The sequence below is a fragment of the Lutjanus erythropterus genome, chromosome 7, assembly GCF_056507025.1.
Source record: "Lutjanus erythropterus isolate fLutEry1 chromosome 7, fLutEry1.hap2, whole genome shotgun sequence".
NCBI lineage: Eukaryota > Metazoa > Chordata > Actinopteri > Lutjaniformes > Lutjanidae > Lutjanus > Lutjanus erythropterus.
In genome coordinates this window covers 14,776,159-14,794,388 of record NC_139323.1, presented here as the reverse complement: position 1 = coordinate 14,794,388, position 18,230 = coordinate 14,776,159, and the positions used below count along the sequence as shown (strand labels likewise).

The 18,230-nt window shown below is 41.5% G+C and overlaps 1 protein-coding gene across 1 annotated transcript in view; it reads left to right on the top strand.

Annotated features, from left to right (window-relative positions):
* The window catches only part of ncanb (neurocan b), a 172,925-nt gene that overhangs the window by 7,456 nt on the left and 147,239 nt on the right, over positions 1–18,230 (top strand). Inside the window, exon 3 of the mRNA XM_084723209.1 lies at positions 12,475–12,557. Within this exon, the coding sequence (XP_084579335.1) occupies positions 12,475–12,557 (83 nt within the window). The remainder of the gene's footprint in view (positions 1–12,474; positions 12,558–18,230) is intronic.

Below are 18,230 nucleotides of genomic sequence, written 5' to 3'. Positions count from 1 at the left end.
TCACTCACCTGCAACCCAGATCATATTAATCACAATGTTCATTTTTATGATCCGAGTGCCTTAGAAGCAGAGTGTACATGCAGTGTGAACCAGCCTGTGTAGGTGCATCTTATATCTGAATGATTTGCACTTTCTGATGCCGCAAGATAGCAATGTGTCAACAATGCACCTGACCACACCTCACTGTAAGCCCAGTGCAACCATGGGCTGCTTACATAACGTGGACACTGGCTATGAAAACTGGCCAAAAACTAGAAATAATAGTTGTATTACATTGTGCACCACTGCACTGGGTGTAAGGTAGTGGCCTATAACTGTTAACACTGTCCTTCTGAGCATGTTAGCATTCTGTTGTTAGCTTTTAGCTGTAAGCACCAGTTTTGTAGAACAAATTTACTTTGTTTCCCTGCTTCATAAAACTGTTCAGATGTGTAAAACAAATAAATAATATAAATTACTGTTTGCTTTAAATCATTGATTTGGACAATAGACTTTTTAAGATGACTCTTGCCCAGTGTCTTCAGCCTCCTACGACCCTGCAAAGAATAAGCTGTTGGTTGGATGAATGGATGGATGGATGGATGATTATGACAGGATATCACTAAATAACAATAAATCATAGTACTGACTTACCACTGCACCCTTCTCTGCACTACATAAAACATGCCTATATGGCTGCAGGTCAAGAGCCAAGCTCAAGCCAGCCCATGATACTGCACGTACTGTACGCTACGATCCAACTGATCTATAGGCTGCTGCTTTATTTATTCTGATGGGGAGATCTGGTGCAGGACTGATAGTGCCGGTTTACTTACGGGCTCCCAGGCCTTTGACCCAACAAGATTCAGTGTCCCCGCGCCACTGACTTTGATTAACTGAGGAGCCTTTACAGCCTGCAGTCAACAGCGAGGATTTACTGTATCCCATACGTCCCTGGATCCTGCCGACACACAGAAACACAGAGAGGGAGACGGTAAAGCAAAATGCGAGAGAATGGATATACAGAGACGTACAGGCTTGAGTGGAGCGACAGAGAAAAGAAACAATGTGGAGAGGAGAGAATAAGAGTGAGAAAAACCTGGCAGCCTTCCCGGTGAAATACGTCCTGCTCCCAGACCTCCTGTAATAAACTGATAACATCCTCTCACCACACCTGTGTACAGCTGTATACAGCTGTATATGTTTCAGCTTGTGTGTGATATTGGGTCTATAAGGCCAGGGGCGGTCACAGAGAAGACCATTATGTATTGTCTTCATGCTCCATTGTGTGTCTTATGACCTGTGTGTGTGTGTGTTTGTGTGCTCGCTGTATGTGAGAGATATTGATGAAGAAACAACCACAACAGAGGCAGCACCAATATTTCAGTGCCACGTTGTTTAAAACAGTACGATACAAACATTAGACAGTATCGAAAGTACATAAGTTATGAAAAAGAAAAGATATAAGGAGCTCGTTCAAGACCGCAGTTCAATTCAGGCTTTATTTTCCTGCCTGAAATGTGACTTGAAGCAAAACCAGACAGTGGTCAATGACTTTTTCTGTATCAGTTCTGTGTGCAGGCTGTTTATTTTAGAAAAAAATATAAAGAAAAAAATAACTCTATTTTGTGTGACTTTCTCTTTTTGTCATGGTATTGAAAAAGGTATTGAGTATCATTGTTTAATACAAGTATTGTATCAAAGTTTGAAATTGTGACATTGTGACGACCCAGGTTTTGGACTTTGGACCAATGCAACACACAGGATTTGAGCTTCTTTGCTCTCTGTCTGTGACAGCTGCACAAAGAGACACACACACACACACATACACACACACACAGAGGCAGAAGATCACTTTGGCTGTATTCACACAAATCTGCAGTTATGTGGAAGTGTGGTCAGTTTTATTTGTGCATTCGAACGTAACCATTGCAAAACAATTTGTTAAGAGAGGGTAGAGTGGGCAACTATGAAGGGTGCCTTTACAAAACTTTAAAATTAATTTACTGATCAAATAACTGTATGAAACAATAGATAGATTAGGATAATAATCATCTGTTATGGTCTTAAAATGTTTAGCCACTGTTGTGCGTGGAACAAGACAACATTTTGTCTACGTGGACCCTGAAGGTATTCACCACCCTGCCTTTTTAAACTCTTGTGTACAAGGTGTCGAAACTATTTTTTCCCTGTACCCTCGTCTCAAGCCACATTTATATTCCAGGCGAAGACAAGCTATCGGCCAAGGGGACCTTGATGTGCCCAGAACAAGTTTAACATTTGCCACCGTATAAAGTGGCTTTGCAGCCCAGCAAATGAGAAGCCTCAGACATTTGAAAATTGCCTGGCCACCCTTCCTGCACGTAAAAAGCTTTCTGTCACCTCATTTTTCAGGAGAATCTCTCTCTCTCTCTCCGTCCCTCCCTCGCTACTATCCTTCTACATCACCCCTTCCCTTTTTCTTTCCTCACCACTGTATCTTTCTCTTTCTATCTCTCACTCTTGCCCTTTTTATTCATATGTACTGTGGGAAGAGCTCACCTTCTCTGGCCATGGAGAGCCAGTTAATATGTTCTACAGAAAGGAATGGGTGATATTCCGCTTCCAGCCAAATCCTTATAACAGGGTGCCTGGCTGTGTAGGCTGCAGGCTGGTTGGTGGGTGGGTGCGCTCTATGAATAAGGGAGACCTGTGTGGCTTTCAGCTGTAAGTAATAGGTTTCTATATAGTTCTGGGCAGCCCTGAAGCTTATTCCCACTCTGCACCATCAGGGTGCTCAGCAATGTCACCCCCGCTTTGTACTGTATGGTGGAGCCTGGTCAGCAGCATGTGGTTCACAGTCTCTATCTCTCTCACTTCTGTGACAGCGACGCTGGAGCCGCAGTGTCCTCCTTTGAAATATCCATTCTGGGCCAGAATAACTTTTAGATCGCCCTTTTCGCATTAATTGGAGTTCAAATTAATGCAGAATGTTCGCCAAATGAGTAAGTGTCTGTTTATGAGTTGTAAGAAATCATTAATAATCTTTAAGGAGTAGATGATTATAACAGTTAAATTGAGTCATGTGTTAATGGAGTCTGGCAGGCAGTAAGTCAGGCACTCCAAACTTACAGTGTAGGACTTGTTGTCGCTCATTATTGTCAATTTACAATGTCGTGCTTGTCTTGTGCTCCTGCAGTGTTCCTACAGCCTGCCTGAGCTTCTATGTGTCTGGAGAGGAGGAGACATGGGGAAAACACTCGCTTCAATCATAGGTTCTATATTAAATAGGAATTCAACCTATTTAATATACCGTCTATGGCTCCAACTCACTATTTGGACTGCAGTACTCAACTGCTACATATTGCTCCTTTAAAATTAAATTGTTAAAGCAGAAAAGCATCCAAATGCACACACTTAGTCCACCACAAGCACTTAATAAAAGCACGTAATGCACAATGTGTGGGTTTGGGTATGCGCGTGCATGCAGGCTGTGCAGTGAATCACTTCACTGTAATTGACAGCACTTTTCAGCTCTGTAGCGATAACGCTGGAACAAGCACAGTCTCATCCTTGCTCGTTTTTTCCTTATTCCTCCTTCCTTTCTTTCATCCCTCCGATGCTCTTTGCCCAACTCCCGATTAACCGCACCTTTTCATGTGAGCATGAGTGGCTCCTCATTCATGCACAACAGAGCTTATTAATGATAATCTGGGTTTGTAGAGCACCTTTGAAAATAACAATTACCAAGAGCTTTACATAAAATAAAATGAATCAACTGCAGTATAACAATAAGAAAATAATAATACAATGACAATGGAATAGAACAAAAAATCTTCTGCAATAAAAGCCCTCTAAGTTAGTACAGATTTACTTAAAGCATTCAAGTGTGACTTAAGTTGAGCAGTATGCACAGATGTATGCACTAATGAGCATATATCATGTGCATGCATGAATGTGTGTGTCTGACTATACATCTGCATGTGTCATTCACACAGCACACAGGTTGATTTGCATTCCCATAGGTATTTTGTACATTGCACATTCAATTTTCATAATATGGCAGACTTCATTATAATGCAGAGCGGTTCTGAGTTCTCCTCCCTCATAACCTGCATCTTCCTCAGCCTCTCAAGCAGTAAGGAAAATGTTATTGCCTGAGCGTACTCTGTTTGTGTGTGAGTGTGTGTGCGCATGTGTGTGTATGTGTGTGATGGAATGAAACTGTCTCTGGCTTAGGGTATGTGTCTAAGCCCATATGGTGGGCTCCGAATCTGATGGCAACTTCTGTTTTTTTTTTTTTTTGGGAGCCCTGCCATCTTCCCTCACACTGGTCTACCGGCTCCCATTCCCTTCCAAGCGTGTACGTACAGCGGCAGGCCCAGCAAAGCATCGGGGGAAATTTATGGCTGCTTAAGATTCAAGTTCCCCCCTTATCCACTCAGGCTTGGCATTTGAGTGGGGCTGAAATAAGCTTTGGCTTTTGTCTCTTCCTGTCTCTCTGTCCCTTCTCATACAAGGCCTGGGCCATATAGCTGCAAAATCTCTCACAGTAGCGAAGTTTCATCATGTGCGCTGTGACTGACGACATGGAAGGTGATAAGATGAGTTTGTTGTAATACTGGTCTCAGTTAGGACGGTATTTCGTTTGCAGTTCACACATAACAATGTTCTGGTAGTTGTCCATCTGTCTGCATGTCTGAGCCCCTCACCCGGTTATAGCTGTCAGACAAAACAAAACAAATGGAAAACTTCCACACTGTCGAGCTGACCTGTCCTCTCCTCTCCGTCTGCACTCATTTTATCTCTCTGCAACCAACCAGCACAAATGAATAAATGATTGGCTGTTTGCACATAATAAAATCCCTCAGCCTGAGAGTCTGTCACCAGGGCAATGCTTTTTGTGTCGCGGAGGAAGCACAAGCGATGTCCCTTTTGTTATGTTGTTGTTATTGTTGTTACCACCGCTGTGCTTGATGATGTATTATTTCCCCTTAAATGCTATGCAGTTCACTAATATTGCTTTCATGCTAATACATTTTGTACACTATTAAAGCATACTAACTAGCATATTTTTAGAGTCGTGGCTAATGCTAGTATAAAAGGCTAAGCCAACATCAACCAAGACAGTGAAAAAAAGCCCAGTTTTCTTCAGCAACAACTTAACCAACAGGCTAAGTAATCACCTGAAGATGTCAGTGGAGTTGTTGATGCCTCATAGAGCTAAGTTAAATTGTTCAGATGCTGGCTTCCGGTGGGCTAATGTTAGCTGCAGCTGCAGGGCTTTTTAGGCTACGAAAAATGGTACACTGTTCAGCTTTTAGAAATATTGCGTTTTTTGTTTGGTTAGACTTTTTTTCCCTCACTGGCGTTGCATTTCGCATCACAAATATTGCAGGAACTGTTGTCTGTGTCAAGTTTTGAAAGGTTTAACCATACCTGTGACCACTTTCAGCTCGCTACTGACGTGACTTACTGTGACTTTAACATGCTACAGGGGTAATGTCTCTCTCTCTCTTTCTATTGACACTCTCTATTACTGTCACTCCCAAATGTGCTCTAAGATACTGCATTTGGTTCTTTATGTAATGTGAAGCAGTACTCAGTAGTACTAGAGTACGGTACCCAACCAGACTGTTCATGTGTCACTCATAGCATTGAGGTATACAATAGTCTATTCATGTATATGTTTCCTATTGGTATTGATGATGTGTGTATCCCAGATACATATCACTGTCGTTTTATCACCCAGGCCTATCTCACCTGCTATTTGCTTTACTTCCCCTTGCTTTTATTCACTCTCTCGACATCCCACCACCTGTTTTCCTTCCTCTTTCTTCCTCTCACCACCTCTGCCTGTACCTTTTGTCTGCCTAGCTCTGATCTCCGGCTGCTTTTTCTTCCCTTGTCTATATGGATTGTAATTGAGTAGTTCAGCGAGTTATCAGTGACTCATCTAAATCGCACAGCGTGTTCTAGCCCGCAGTTTTTTTGGAGACCCGCGGTGTCCTGCTGTTCCACCTCATACAGGTTTCATAAGCTGGAATACAGCCGCCCACTCAGCCATAGTTTTCATTTAAGTGCCTTTATACTGTAACTTCTGAGCAGTAAAAAAAAAAAACACCCAAGGAAGATGCATGCTATAAGACAGGTGCAAACACAGAACCGACCCCCGTTTGTGCAGAAAATGTGAACCACCAAAGCCATTTATGTATGACACAGTGTGACAGGTTCCTCACTAAAACCTTGGTAATATCCTCCTGGAAGGAAAACAGTCTTTTGTCACTCGAAGGGTAGCCTCATTTTTCACTCTAAGGGACTTATTCACTGACATTGATGGGGCTAACTCCTCCTGTGAAACCAGCCCTATTGTTTGCATGAGTGTGTGTGCATGTGTGCGGCAGGAACAACAGCCGTGTGTGCTGACGGAGTGACAGACAGGCAGCCTGAGTGATTAATGAGCCCTCTTAATAATGCACCATGGTGAGGAAAGAGTGACGGGACAATTTGAGAGAGGCAAAGAGAAGAGAGGAAAGTAAGAACAAACATAAGAAAGTGCGAGTCATGGATACGTATGGTGGCAGACGCAGAGCGGCGGCTAAATCTTTCCAAACACAGACGGACAGAATGAGGTAAAAGGTGAGATTAAGATGAGATGACTGATGGGTTGGACCAGATTCCTCCATTGAAGGCTGAAGTGGATCCTGCAAAGGTCTGGAACAGAAAACAATGTGACAGCTCAGCTCAGTACAGTTTTTTTTCTGTTTATATGTCTTTTTGTCCCCCTGTCTGTCTGTCTGTAACTGTCTAGCTGTCTGTCTCGCAGTCTGTCTGTCACATCTACAGTATCTGTGACAGGCTGGATAGGGAACAGTGCACTCGTCTGACATGTTGAGATCTGGCTGGATCTTTTCGGCTGGTGTTACACACACAGCAGGAGAGCTCATACTGACTTTCAGAAGGAGATCAGAAGTTGGTTTATAAAACAGCCCTCAAGAGGTGACCCACCCACTTCATTTACTGCTACATCTGTCAAGCTCTCCCTTCTTGGCAGTTTTACAAAGACAATGGCGTCCAATTTACCAGAATTAATTTCACATGGAAGTACACAAAAATACACTTCCTGTTTTTAGCAATGACCGTGGATTTTGATGACTGAAATGTCAGCTTTTATAAGTAGATTTAATCAACTGTTTAGTCTAAGGTTACATTAAAACATTAAACATTAAAACTCCTCTGGAAGAGACTTTAATACACACACACTTCTACACATTACTACACACTCCTGAACAGTATTTTTCAAACATAAGCTGTAACCCCAAAAGTAATATAGTTAGCAGTGTTAATCAACTTAACATTTAGTTAACTTTGAAATGAATGCTATAGGTTTCTAGGTAGAGAGTAAGCTAATTAGCCAGGCATGCTAACATTTTTGGCTTAGTTTGTCAAGAACTGTCCTGGTTTCAAGCTAAATGTCCCCAAAATGGCCTGGTTTTCAACATTCACTACCAAATTGTCTTGTGTTTTTCACTCTAAGTAAAATAATTATTATAAATTTGTATTTGCTTTCAGCTCTTACACAAACATTTATCATGTTTAGAATTTGTCAGTATGCTAAAAGTTAGCTTTCTCCTTTTTTGTAAAGTACCTGGCAATGAAAGTGCTGCGTTCATGATTTCAGTGGTGTTGACAGGTGGGCTTGGAAGGTGCTAAGTGCTGAAATAATTGTCCTTCATCGCAAACAAGCACATATGTGTGTGTACATGACTGTATAGTACATTTGGACCATTTAGTGCTGGTTTGGGCTTTGAAAATATGGTCACCCTAATCAGAGCAGACAAACACGTGGTTTCATCCAGTCGTTGCACATTCTCTCTGATGTTTTTGGTTGTGTAAAGGCAAAAATAAAGACACCTACATCCTAATTTGGAGGCACGGTTTAGCAAACATAAGTTTATGAATGAGTCAAACCCCTGTGATATAAAACCCCACCTTTACAACATATGTGCAGTGGAAAATGCTTTCTGCAGCCTCTAAGATCCTGCAAACAGCGGATGTGCTGTGTACAGACTAATGTGTCCACAGCTGAATTTAGACTCGATGTGGGTGTGTAATGTCAGGTCTGACTGAAGTGAGCTGATGTTTTGAAAGGACACTCACAGCATGTTGCCTGTCTCACGTCTGCTTCAGCACAATACAAGAGGACACACACACACAAACACACTGACAAACCTTTGTCCTAGACTCTCAATAACTGCATGAGTGTAGAAAAACAGTGAAGAGATAACCCAGCATCCAAATAGGAAAATAGTGAAGGAAGGGTGCAGAACTGGCAGCACAGAGGTCAAAGCCCTAAAATGAACTACTGCTGCGTCCCTGGAAGAGGAAAAATAGCCAATGGGCAAATATGGTTTAATAAGAAAAGATGAAAAGAAAAGAAAAAAACATTGTCCTACTGCTGCCATGTTAATTCACTATAGTTACAGTAGAGCAATGCCTGAATGCGAAATGTAAATGGAGGCAAAGAAAGCGCCAGGAGACAAAAAAGAGAGGAGCTATCAATAGAGTGATTGTGCTAGAGATGATGGTCAAATAATCACGTTTGCTCATCCCAACAAAGCAACACATTAGAGGAGCTCCAGCTACAAATTTAGACTTGTTGTAAAATAAGCAAAATGTCTGAAATACAGACTTTGGGCACAGTTCTACAGAAGCATCATAAAAACAAACTATTTCAACAATTTTCCAAAAGAAGCTCTACATGGGGCTTTTAGATTATTAAATGTGTTTTTCTTATCTTTGAAGAAGCCAGTGGTTTCTGTAGATTTCAGCATGCTATGAAAAATAACTTGCAAAGAATGTTTCCTGACATTTTTCTGTCTTCTTGAGGCATGTAAAAGAAAATTAAGAAAAAAATAGACGGAATACTCAGAAAAAACACACCAAAATGCGTCTTTGTGGCGGGAAGAGAGCAGTTATTTAAGCATGGGCACAGTATGTCACCTTCAGTGAACCCACTAACAGTACAAACACCTTGCCTTCCAATATATGTCGAATTAAGTGATGACCTCTAAAGTGGTGACCAGCTTTTCATTATGTGGAAGTTCACCAGAGGTGGAGAAAAAAATCTCAAGGCAATCCTAAAGGAAAAATACATCCTAAATGCTTCATTTTCTCAATAGCTGTCCTGCATTCATGTGCAATACCTCACCAAAAGTCTTGTTAAGGTGATAGTTGGAGTGGGGCTGTTCTCGTCAGTGTATAGCTACAGTAGATGAACTGCTGTGGACGGGGTCAGAAATTTTTTTTTTACCGCTTAAAAAAAAGGCAACAGGAGTTGCTGGTCTACTGCTGCCTCAGCCAGTTAGTTTGTTCGCGTTATTGTGAGACTTCGGTTTTTAAAAGCTTAGTTCAGATTCACAAAAGTCACACAATAACCAAATAAACTAGCAACTATACCAGAAACTCGTGGGTCCTGTGAGGTAAAATGACAGATTTCACCTATGGAGGTTGGTTGGTTTGAAGAGAGCGATATTTGGCTTATATAACAGTGGTTTGCTGCCGGAAAGAGCTGGTGCCTCCAAACTGCAGACAACAGACAAACAACCAAACCTACATCAAATAATCTGAACCATCCCTTTAAGCAGTGGTTCCCAAACTGGTGGGGGGCACCACAGGGGGGCATGGATGACCAGGGGAGACATAAAAAGTGAAACAAAGTTGAATGAATATGAACTGTGTTGGGAAAATAAACAATCAAGTGTTTGCTGATGCTGTCATGCTGACTTTTATTTCATTACAATTCAACTTCTGAATTCTTTTTTATCAGTTGCTTCTCCAGTTATTGTTAATGATTGATAATAATTGTAGAGTGGGGGGGGGGGCTTAACTTTTTTCAGCTTCTGAAGTGGGGCACAGCAGAAAAAAATTTGGAACCACTGCCTGTAAGTAAGATGTAAAATAGCTTATTTTAAAATGCACTCACAAAGCATAAGAGTGAATTATGCTATAATAATTTTCATCTTCAAGGGCTGAATGATTTTTGAAGTTATGAGATTTTTATCTGTCATATATACTGTGAATTAAACCAGACACCCAGAGACTCTTACATCAGCTCCCATTCAGTTGTGGCACAGCAGAGGTATTTGGTATGAGGTCAGTGTTTTTGTCCTTGGCCGTACCTTTGAGACTGAGTCAGAGCGACGAGCGCTGCTGTAACTGACACTGGCTATCTGTGTCCAGCATCTCCACTACCAGCCGCCAAATCCCCTCCTCTCCCCCGCAGCCTCTCTCCTGCCCTCAGGCGCCGCTCGGCCCGCCACGTCCCCAGAGATGCCATATTCATTATTTACACTCAGGGTTTCTCAGCCCCCACGGCAGGGGCTGACCTGCCTCATTTGGTCTCTGTCCCCTGGCTTTTGTGAGACACACATATGAGCAGATAGTCAAATACTGTATACAAAAATAAATGCACACACACACTCTGAGGTACAAGGAAATTACTTCTGGCTTCTTCATCTTTTTGTCTTTCTTGTTTGTTTCACTGCTGTACACTCTTAGAAATAAGGGTTCCAAAAGGGTTTTTCCTGAAGAACTGAGGTTCTACCCAGAACCCTTTCCTTCTAAAGAACCATTTTTGAAGAAAGAGTTTCATCAAGAGTTCTTTGCACCATGATATAAAATAGTTCTTGGTAGAACCCCTCTGAGTGTGTTCTAGATAAAATCATTGGAAGATGGTGATGGACAGAACCCCCCTCAAGGGCTCTTTGTACCATAATATAAAAAGGTTCTCAGTAGAACCCCCTGGGTGGGTTCTAGATGAAACCCTTGAAATATAAAAGAGGTCTTGGTGGAACCCCCTGGGTGGGTTCTTGTTAGCACCCTATTGAGATTCTTGAGAAAACCCCCATAGAGGGTTCTGGATGGAACCATTACACCATAGAAGGGCTCTCCTTTTAGAACCTCTTGTACAGGATTCTGGGCAGAACCTTTCACAGATGGTTTTGGGTGTAACCCTTTATGATGGGTCTTAGGTAGATCCTTCTGAAAGGGTTTCATGTGGAACCTTTATGTTCTAGTTAGAACCTCAGACAGATATGCAGATAAAACTGAAGTGTTGTGTTACTCTGAAGACATTCAGCACCACAATGCACACTGAGATATTCACTTCACTATATATTTTTTATGCTGCACATCAAAACAAGTGACTTCCCTTGAAGAATTAAAGTGAGAACCGAGCCTGTGTGTGTGTGTGTGTGTGTGTGTGTGTGTGTGTGTGTGTGTGTGTGTGTGTGTGTGTGTGTGTGTGTGTGTGTGTGTGTGTGTGTGTGTGTGTGTGTGTGCATGTGTGACTTGAACAAAATTCCCCAGTTGCTTCACAAAAATTTTGTCCAAGTAAACCTATGTAGACATATCATGGACGGCTCCTGTCAACCTGGCTCTCAAATAGATATTTTTCTATGTTTTAATGTGACAGCATCAACGCCGCTTTGATATTTTTCTGCTCGGCAGAGTTTTCAGCACGCTGTGTGCAACAAGGGAACCCAGAGGTCCATCATGTTAGATTTGGCTCTTGTGTTCTTATCTGGCTGTTTCTATTGTTGAATTGCATCAGTATCTTTCCCTGTTGTGCAGCAAACAATCTCTTGTTTTTCTGCACGCAGCTGAGTCGGTGTCCTCTGTTAATCCCACACCACACGTCAACAAACAAGCTTTTATTTACAGGGTAAACTGTGTATGGACTTTTTCTACCAGAGATTTTGTCTAATATATTGATGGCAACACATCTCGCTATTCGGACCTAACTTTTACGCTGACGCTACTTTAGGACAGAACTATTTCTTCACGTGGATAATTTTAACATGGCGGCTCAGTCTTTAGCACTATTGGCTCCATGTTAGTGTAGATTTCAATCCAAAGACTTTCAAGCCAGGTGGTTTTGGGAGGCATTGGTATAAAATGAGCATCTGCGTCCATGAAACACTCTGGGAAAGTTGCCAGTCTACCACACTAAGGGTGCTTTCTCTCTACCTTCTCCCCAGTGCATGCTGGGATAGGTTTAAGCACCCTATGACCCTGAATAGAAATAAATGGTTAATGCCATAAAGGAATGAAGCCTTTTAAAATTTCATGAGATGCAATATGTATTAACAATAATAATTATCTGTGAAGTGTAAAGATAATACCACATTTCTTCATTATACTTCAAAAATATTGGTCACATTAAGTTATTTGTATAGCCGTTAAAAGCCCTTAATCACAGTTACGGTCTCAAAGTGATTCAGAAGACTTCATCGCAGCCACATTATGAGACAGCAAATTAAAAATGAAGAATGAATTGATATCCCTCCATCCTATGGTTCTTGCTGAGAAACAGAAAAGAAAAATTAATGAAAAGAAAATGCAACTGGTGACTCATACAAGCATGCGTATATGTGTCGGGCAAACCTCATCAAGGACGATGTGTTGATTCCAGTTTCCTTTGTGTACTCACGTTCCTTCCCTCTCTCTCTCCAGGTGCAGCAGGATGCAGGGCATACTGCCTGTGTGTGGACTGCAGCCCCTGCTGGCCCTCCTTCTGCTTCAAAGTGCGGGCTGTGGTGAGTCCTCATTAAACTGTAGACATTCACCGTCACCTGAGCTACAGTGTATACAGTACATACCTGCAGATAATTATATGTGCAGACCATTGATTGAAAATTAAGATGGATGACACACTTCTACTTCCTCCCACAGTGCAAAAATCAAGCCAAAATATCCGAGATGCGAGTGCTACCATCTTGCAGTGGTGACATCATTTTGAGCTAGAGTCTGTGCAGTAGGGATCAAGGTTGGAGCCACAGTATTAAAGTCCATAAACTCAGTGGTTATCAATCAGTCAATCATGTTGTGAAACTCCCTTTTTTATTATTGCAAACTTATCAGAAAACACTTGGACATACATCACAGAGTTCAACAGGTCAAAAATCTACTTGCCCAAAGTCAATTTTAACTTTCCCCAAAACAAATTCTGTAACGATGCATCATGAGACAGTTAAAAAGCCATACAAATGTGTGACGTCTGAAATCGGTTGAGATAAAAAATGAATCGTGAGACCAGCCCGACCCAGAGAGAAAAGGGTATGTGTGCTTCTGACAGAGCTGGTTGGATATACCTTGCATAATTTTGTACACTTCAAACTTCAGAAACACTTTCAAATTCTGTTTCCTACACCCACAGCAGTGTTAGCGGGATGGAGGAGTGAGGATGGGAGGAGAAGATGAGGATGATATATTGTGCGCTCTTACGCTTTCACTCCTCGAACCAGGAGATCTGTCTCCTCACTTTAAAGATCTTTTCTCTTCGTTTCTTCCTGGTAAATTCGCCATCATGCTGCCATTGCTTGCACTCCTGGTGCACCTGCTTCTTAAAGGTGATGAGAGCCGACTTTCTGGTCGGCTTATTGCATGTTGGCTTAAACTCACTGGTGAATTACTGAGGTCACTTGGGCACACCTGATAGGTGTATCCCGCTGTGCGCTGGTGGTGCAAGGGGCAGGACAGGGTAGGATACCCCTGAGCCCCTGGTGGAAAATGGCAAAAATGGATTTGGACACACCTTGAATAAATTAAATCCATTGTGCCTCGCGCTTTCCACTTGCACTTTAGATCAGCATAAGATAGGACTCCATGTGTTTAAAAATGAAGAGGGCGAGAAGATCACAGACAAGATTAAGGCTCCATTCAAATATTGCAAGAGGGTGACGACCTACATGAGTAGCACAACCAACATGATGCAGTTTGTCACCTGGCAACATAGTGAGAAGCTCAAGTCAACACCGCCTGAGCAAAGAAACTGTTAAAATCCACACTGACAAACAGGTCTGCAAACTAGGAACACATGCAAGCCTCAGTTTGTTTGTTTGAAGAGATTTCATTTATTTGTATTATTCATTAAGTTATATTGATGTGGGATTTGTTTTTAAAAATCAAATATGGGTTGTTTTGCAATTTACTCTACCTCAGAAATAAAAAAATAAATCAAATTCTCTCAACAAATAGATTCTCTTTAATTTGTTAAAGATAAGAGAAAAAAGTTGTAGTTTTTAAATATATACATATATATAATATACAAACATTGCATAGTTTGTTTTGCAGCTACACCCTGCCTCAGACATGTTGTGTTTTTTGTGTGAGAAATAATTTCAGGAATATTTTTCAGTCATAATTTGTCTGCAGATTCATTCTGTTAAAAAAAAAAAAAGTGAAATAATCGTATTGTGAAGCCAGTATCGGAAATTGTACCGAATCATGAGTTGAATGTACCGCTACATCCCTGTTAATTATTGATTATAATTTCGGCGATAAGCCATACCGATGCGGTAGTGTGTACCGTGGTTAACCCTGTTCTTCAGCTGAAGAGCAGTTGCACTTGAGTTATCAGTGAATGGCTGTGTGTTTTTTGAAACATGACATCTTTGATCAGTTTTGTAATTACCTGACTAGCTTTCGCATCCATGTTTTGTACATGTACCGGTAAAACCCTGGTGGAGGGGTTTTCAGAAACCGCGATGCTTTCGCCTCTTGTTTAAGCGCTTGCTGCACAATACTTAGTTAGACTTTTGCCCACATCCTCCAGCACCACCCAACTAAACTCCTGTTTCCAGGACAACTTGAATGCTCACTCACAAACTTTATCTTTACCCCATAAGTGCCCGAGCAGTACTGAGCATGTGTAACTCTCAGCAGAGAAGAGAAGGAAGTAAGGTGGCCCACTCTTTAACTGAATCTGTCATCAGCTCCGGAAAAAAACAATGCATTTAATTCTTGTTTTACATGCCCTGGGAAAGCATGCAGTCCTTATTTTTGAGGCCTGCAGCAGTGTGATAAGAACTATGTAAAATGCCAGAAACCAACACTGGAAAAAAAAAATATTTGATGTGTATTTTGATATTTTATTTTGGCCCATGTCCCATATGCTAACATGGAGGGGGTTGGGCTTATGACACATACAGCAGCCAGCTACTTGGGGATGATCAAGTTCTGGTTTCACTTTTGGGGAGCTGTCAGGTCATCCATCTTTTTACTGTGAATGGCGCAGAGACCAGTCGTTCGATTTTTATTACTATTGAAAATGCAGCCTATTAATACGCCCTGGTCTTATTTGATTTGATCCGGTTTCGATCCATTACCTCTGATATATCAGATTCTGCTGTGTGCAGTCAATCTGCCTCATTATTTATGGTATCATTCATAATAATTAAATTGAAATCAGTATTTAATGTACCAAATTGTACATTTTATAGACTACTGGTGCAACCCCTCCTGCAAATCAGGATGTTGATCTCCTTGGACCAAAATACCCTTCTACAGGTCAACACTGTGAGTTTGGATCCGCCTCCTGTCATGTACAGACTTCAATGCACAGGACGTGATAAATGACGTCCCCGGTGCAATTAAACCGGGGTGAATATATCTGCGTAAAAACCTGGTTATAGAGCATGGAGGGAAGCAGAGGGACCGGGTGAGAGGCAGAGTGATGTGTGATAAAGGTAATCAAGCATGTCCTTCCAATCACAGATAAGCAACACCTCCTGGAAGCACGCAATCACCCTCTGTTATACTCTCAATCAAGAACTGTTGAGAATGAATCAGAAAGGAAGAAAAAAAGAAAGAACACATCGATATAATATCTTGTGAAAACGTTTTCAAAGTATTGTATTTATGCTGATTAATTCAAGTCTAAGATTTGCATATACTGTTCTGTATGCTCTTTAGAGGTCAAAACTACCCCGGAAATAATGTAAAGACTAACATTACTATGAGACAAATGTGTTTCATTTGGGCCACAAATACGTTGGTGAAACTTGATTGTTTCCCCTCTCCATGCACCTTGTAAGTAGGTGATGTTCTTATACTCATGTTCTTTTGTTTATTATTACAGTATTGCAAAAACAATTAGAAGAAATTAGATTCATCCAAGTGCCGTACAAAAGCAGTCGGCATAAATCAGCAGTCATCAGTTTTTGTACAGTTTGGACTTGACTGTAATTAAAGCTCTAGTAGGCAACATTGTTTTGGTATAATTTAGGGAAAAAAAAACATAAAAACGTTTCAGCATATTGTAAATCAGGTGTTCTGAGAGAGAGTTACACTTCTGCGCCTCCTCTATGGCTCTGTTTTCAGCGTTTAGAGAATCTGCCTCGTGACGGTAGACTTAAACCAATCACAGGTCTTTTAGGACCTGGGGGACTCCTCCTACTAGTGCAGCTGCGCGTGCACCTTCCTTTGGTGAGACTCTGAATCAGTGACAGAAACTACTTCAGGTAAAGTCGCTATTTTAATAAAGAGAAAATGAGAAATGAGTAACATACTCAACCCAGGAGTTTGTCAGCTCACTCGGTTACTTTTGAGTTCACCTTCAGTTGTGTTCATTCACGTGTATCGCGGAGCTTTGCCGAGTGCTGAGAGGACCGGGCGGAGCTGAGACACAGAGACACAGAGACACTGAGACACAGAGCTCTTCAGAGGAGGGTCTGTGGTAGACTGGCGCTTCTGGAGGAAAAAAACACCAGGGTTGCTTTGATGCCGGCTACTTTACTGGCAGGAGAAGAGCTCAGAGTGCATGTTTAAAACTTTAGGGATTAAAAAGAGGATTTATATTCACTCCTGCTACAGCCAACGACAACGAAGAAATCATGGAGCCGCGGACAGGCCAGATGAGACCCCAGCGTTTGTTTTTGAAACTTTTGAGATGAAAAAGTTGATGTATTTTTTACTCCTGCCTCTCAGCCCCGCTGCAGCAGCAGTTCACAAAACAATTACAGATGTGCTGACCTGTCACATGAGAGATCAGAGTTTATTAGTTTTTTTATTTTTTACTTTTCGGAATAAAAAAAGTGGATTTATCTTCATGTTTGCTTGTAAAGGAGGAGCTGACCATGCTGTTTACAGGGTTAGTAAATGGCACAGTGCTTTTGTTCTGACTGACTGGCTGCTGACTGTGGCCCAACGGTGGTGAGCCTCCTCTCTGTCGCCCTCCACCAAGCGAGTGTTGAGAGAAGTCTCCATGTTTAGCTCTCAGTACTTTTCTATCTGCACACTGAATCTTGATGTTTTTAAATGTAGTTTATCTCCTCTTTTGGTGTTTTTTTACTGTCAGGTGTCTGTTTTATTACACACCGCTCGCTCAGGATAGCCTCAGTAAACTGCTTGGCTCATGAAGGGCGTGCTGCTTGTCTAGTGGGAGGGGCTGAGGACACAAAACGAAACATGGGACTCAAAAACTGTTTTCAGGCTTTCTACCTACTGCAGCTACTGCAGTTTCAGAGGAAAACAGCGATGCAGCCAAATCCAGTACAATTGAAGTGAACAGTGACGAGTTTTAAAATGTAAAAAAAGAACACAAAAAACCCCCACAAAATGTCTCCATACTGCTCGTGTGATGTAATCGAAGTGTCCGTAAGCTGTGACATTAAAATTTGACCCAAAAAGACGCCATTTACACCATGTTTTTAGCCTAAATATCAACTGTAGCCTCTCAGACCTGATCCGCGTGCACACGCCTGAAGCGGGTACACAGGCTCTCGCACAAGCAGCGCCACACGGTATGTACGAGATCTCGCGAGACCCTCACATCTGTGTTTACATGCTACCTGGAGGCGACTCAGTCAACAGAGAGAGATCTGCACAGAAATAGTGACTTGTTATGTGCAGAGTTGACTTTGCGAGAGGGAAATATTTAACTTTTTATTCTAAAATATTTATTAACAGATATACTTAGTTATGTTTCACATTAAAGATCCAGTGTGATGAAGTTTTAGGGAGATCTGTTGGCAGAATATGGAAGAAATGGAATAATAGAGGCAGTATCCCAGAATGGGCAAAACACACTGGCTGAAGACATGGTGTTTAGCCTTTTTTGCTGCATATTTTTTTTGTAGTTTAGTGTGTCTTGGAAATGGAGGGTAATACAAGTTTTTTTTCAATGCACAAGCTCACAGCTAGATGCCATTAAACCTTGAGTACAGTTCTGAGGTACTTGTACTTTACTTGACTCCATTGAAGTCAAGTAAAGTCACCTCCATTGAGTGCTTCTTGGTACTTCTCCACTACATTTCAGAATGAGATATTACAATTTTTAAGCCATTACATTCATTTGACAGGTGTAGCTCCTAGTTTTACTTACTTTACAACTTTTTGGTTTAAGATTTTACATTAAATGTACACACATATACATGATGAGCTTGTGAAACACAATGCACTGTTAAACAGCCCTTACCAACCTTTTCAGC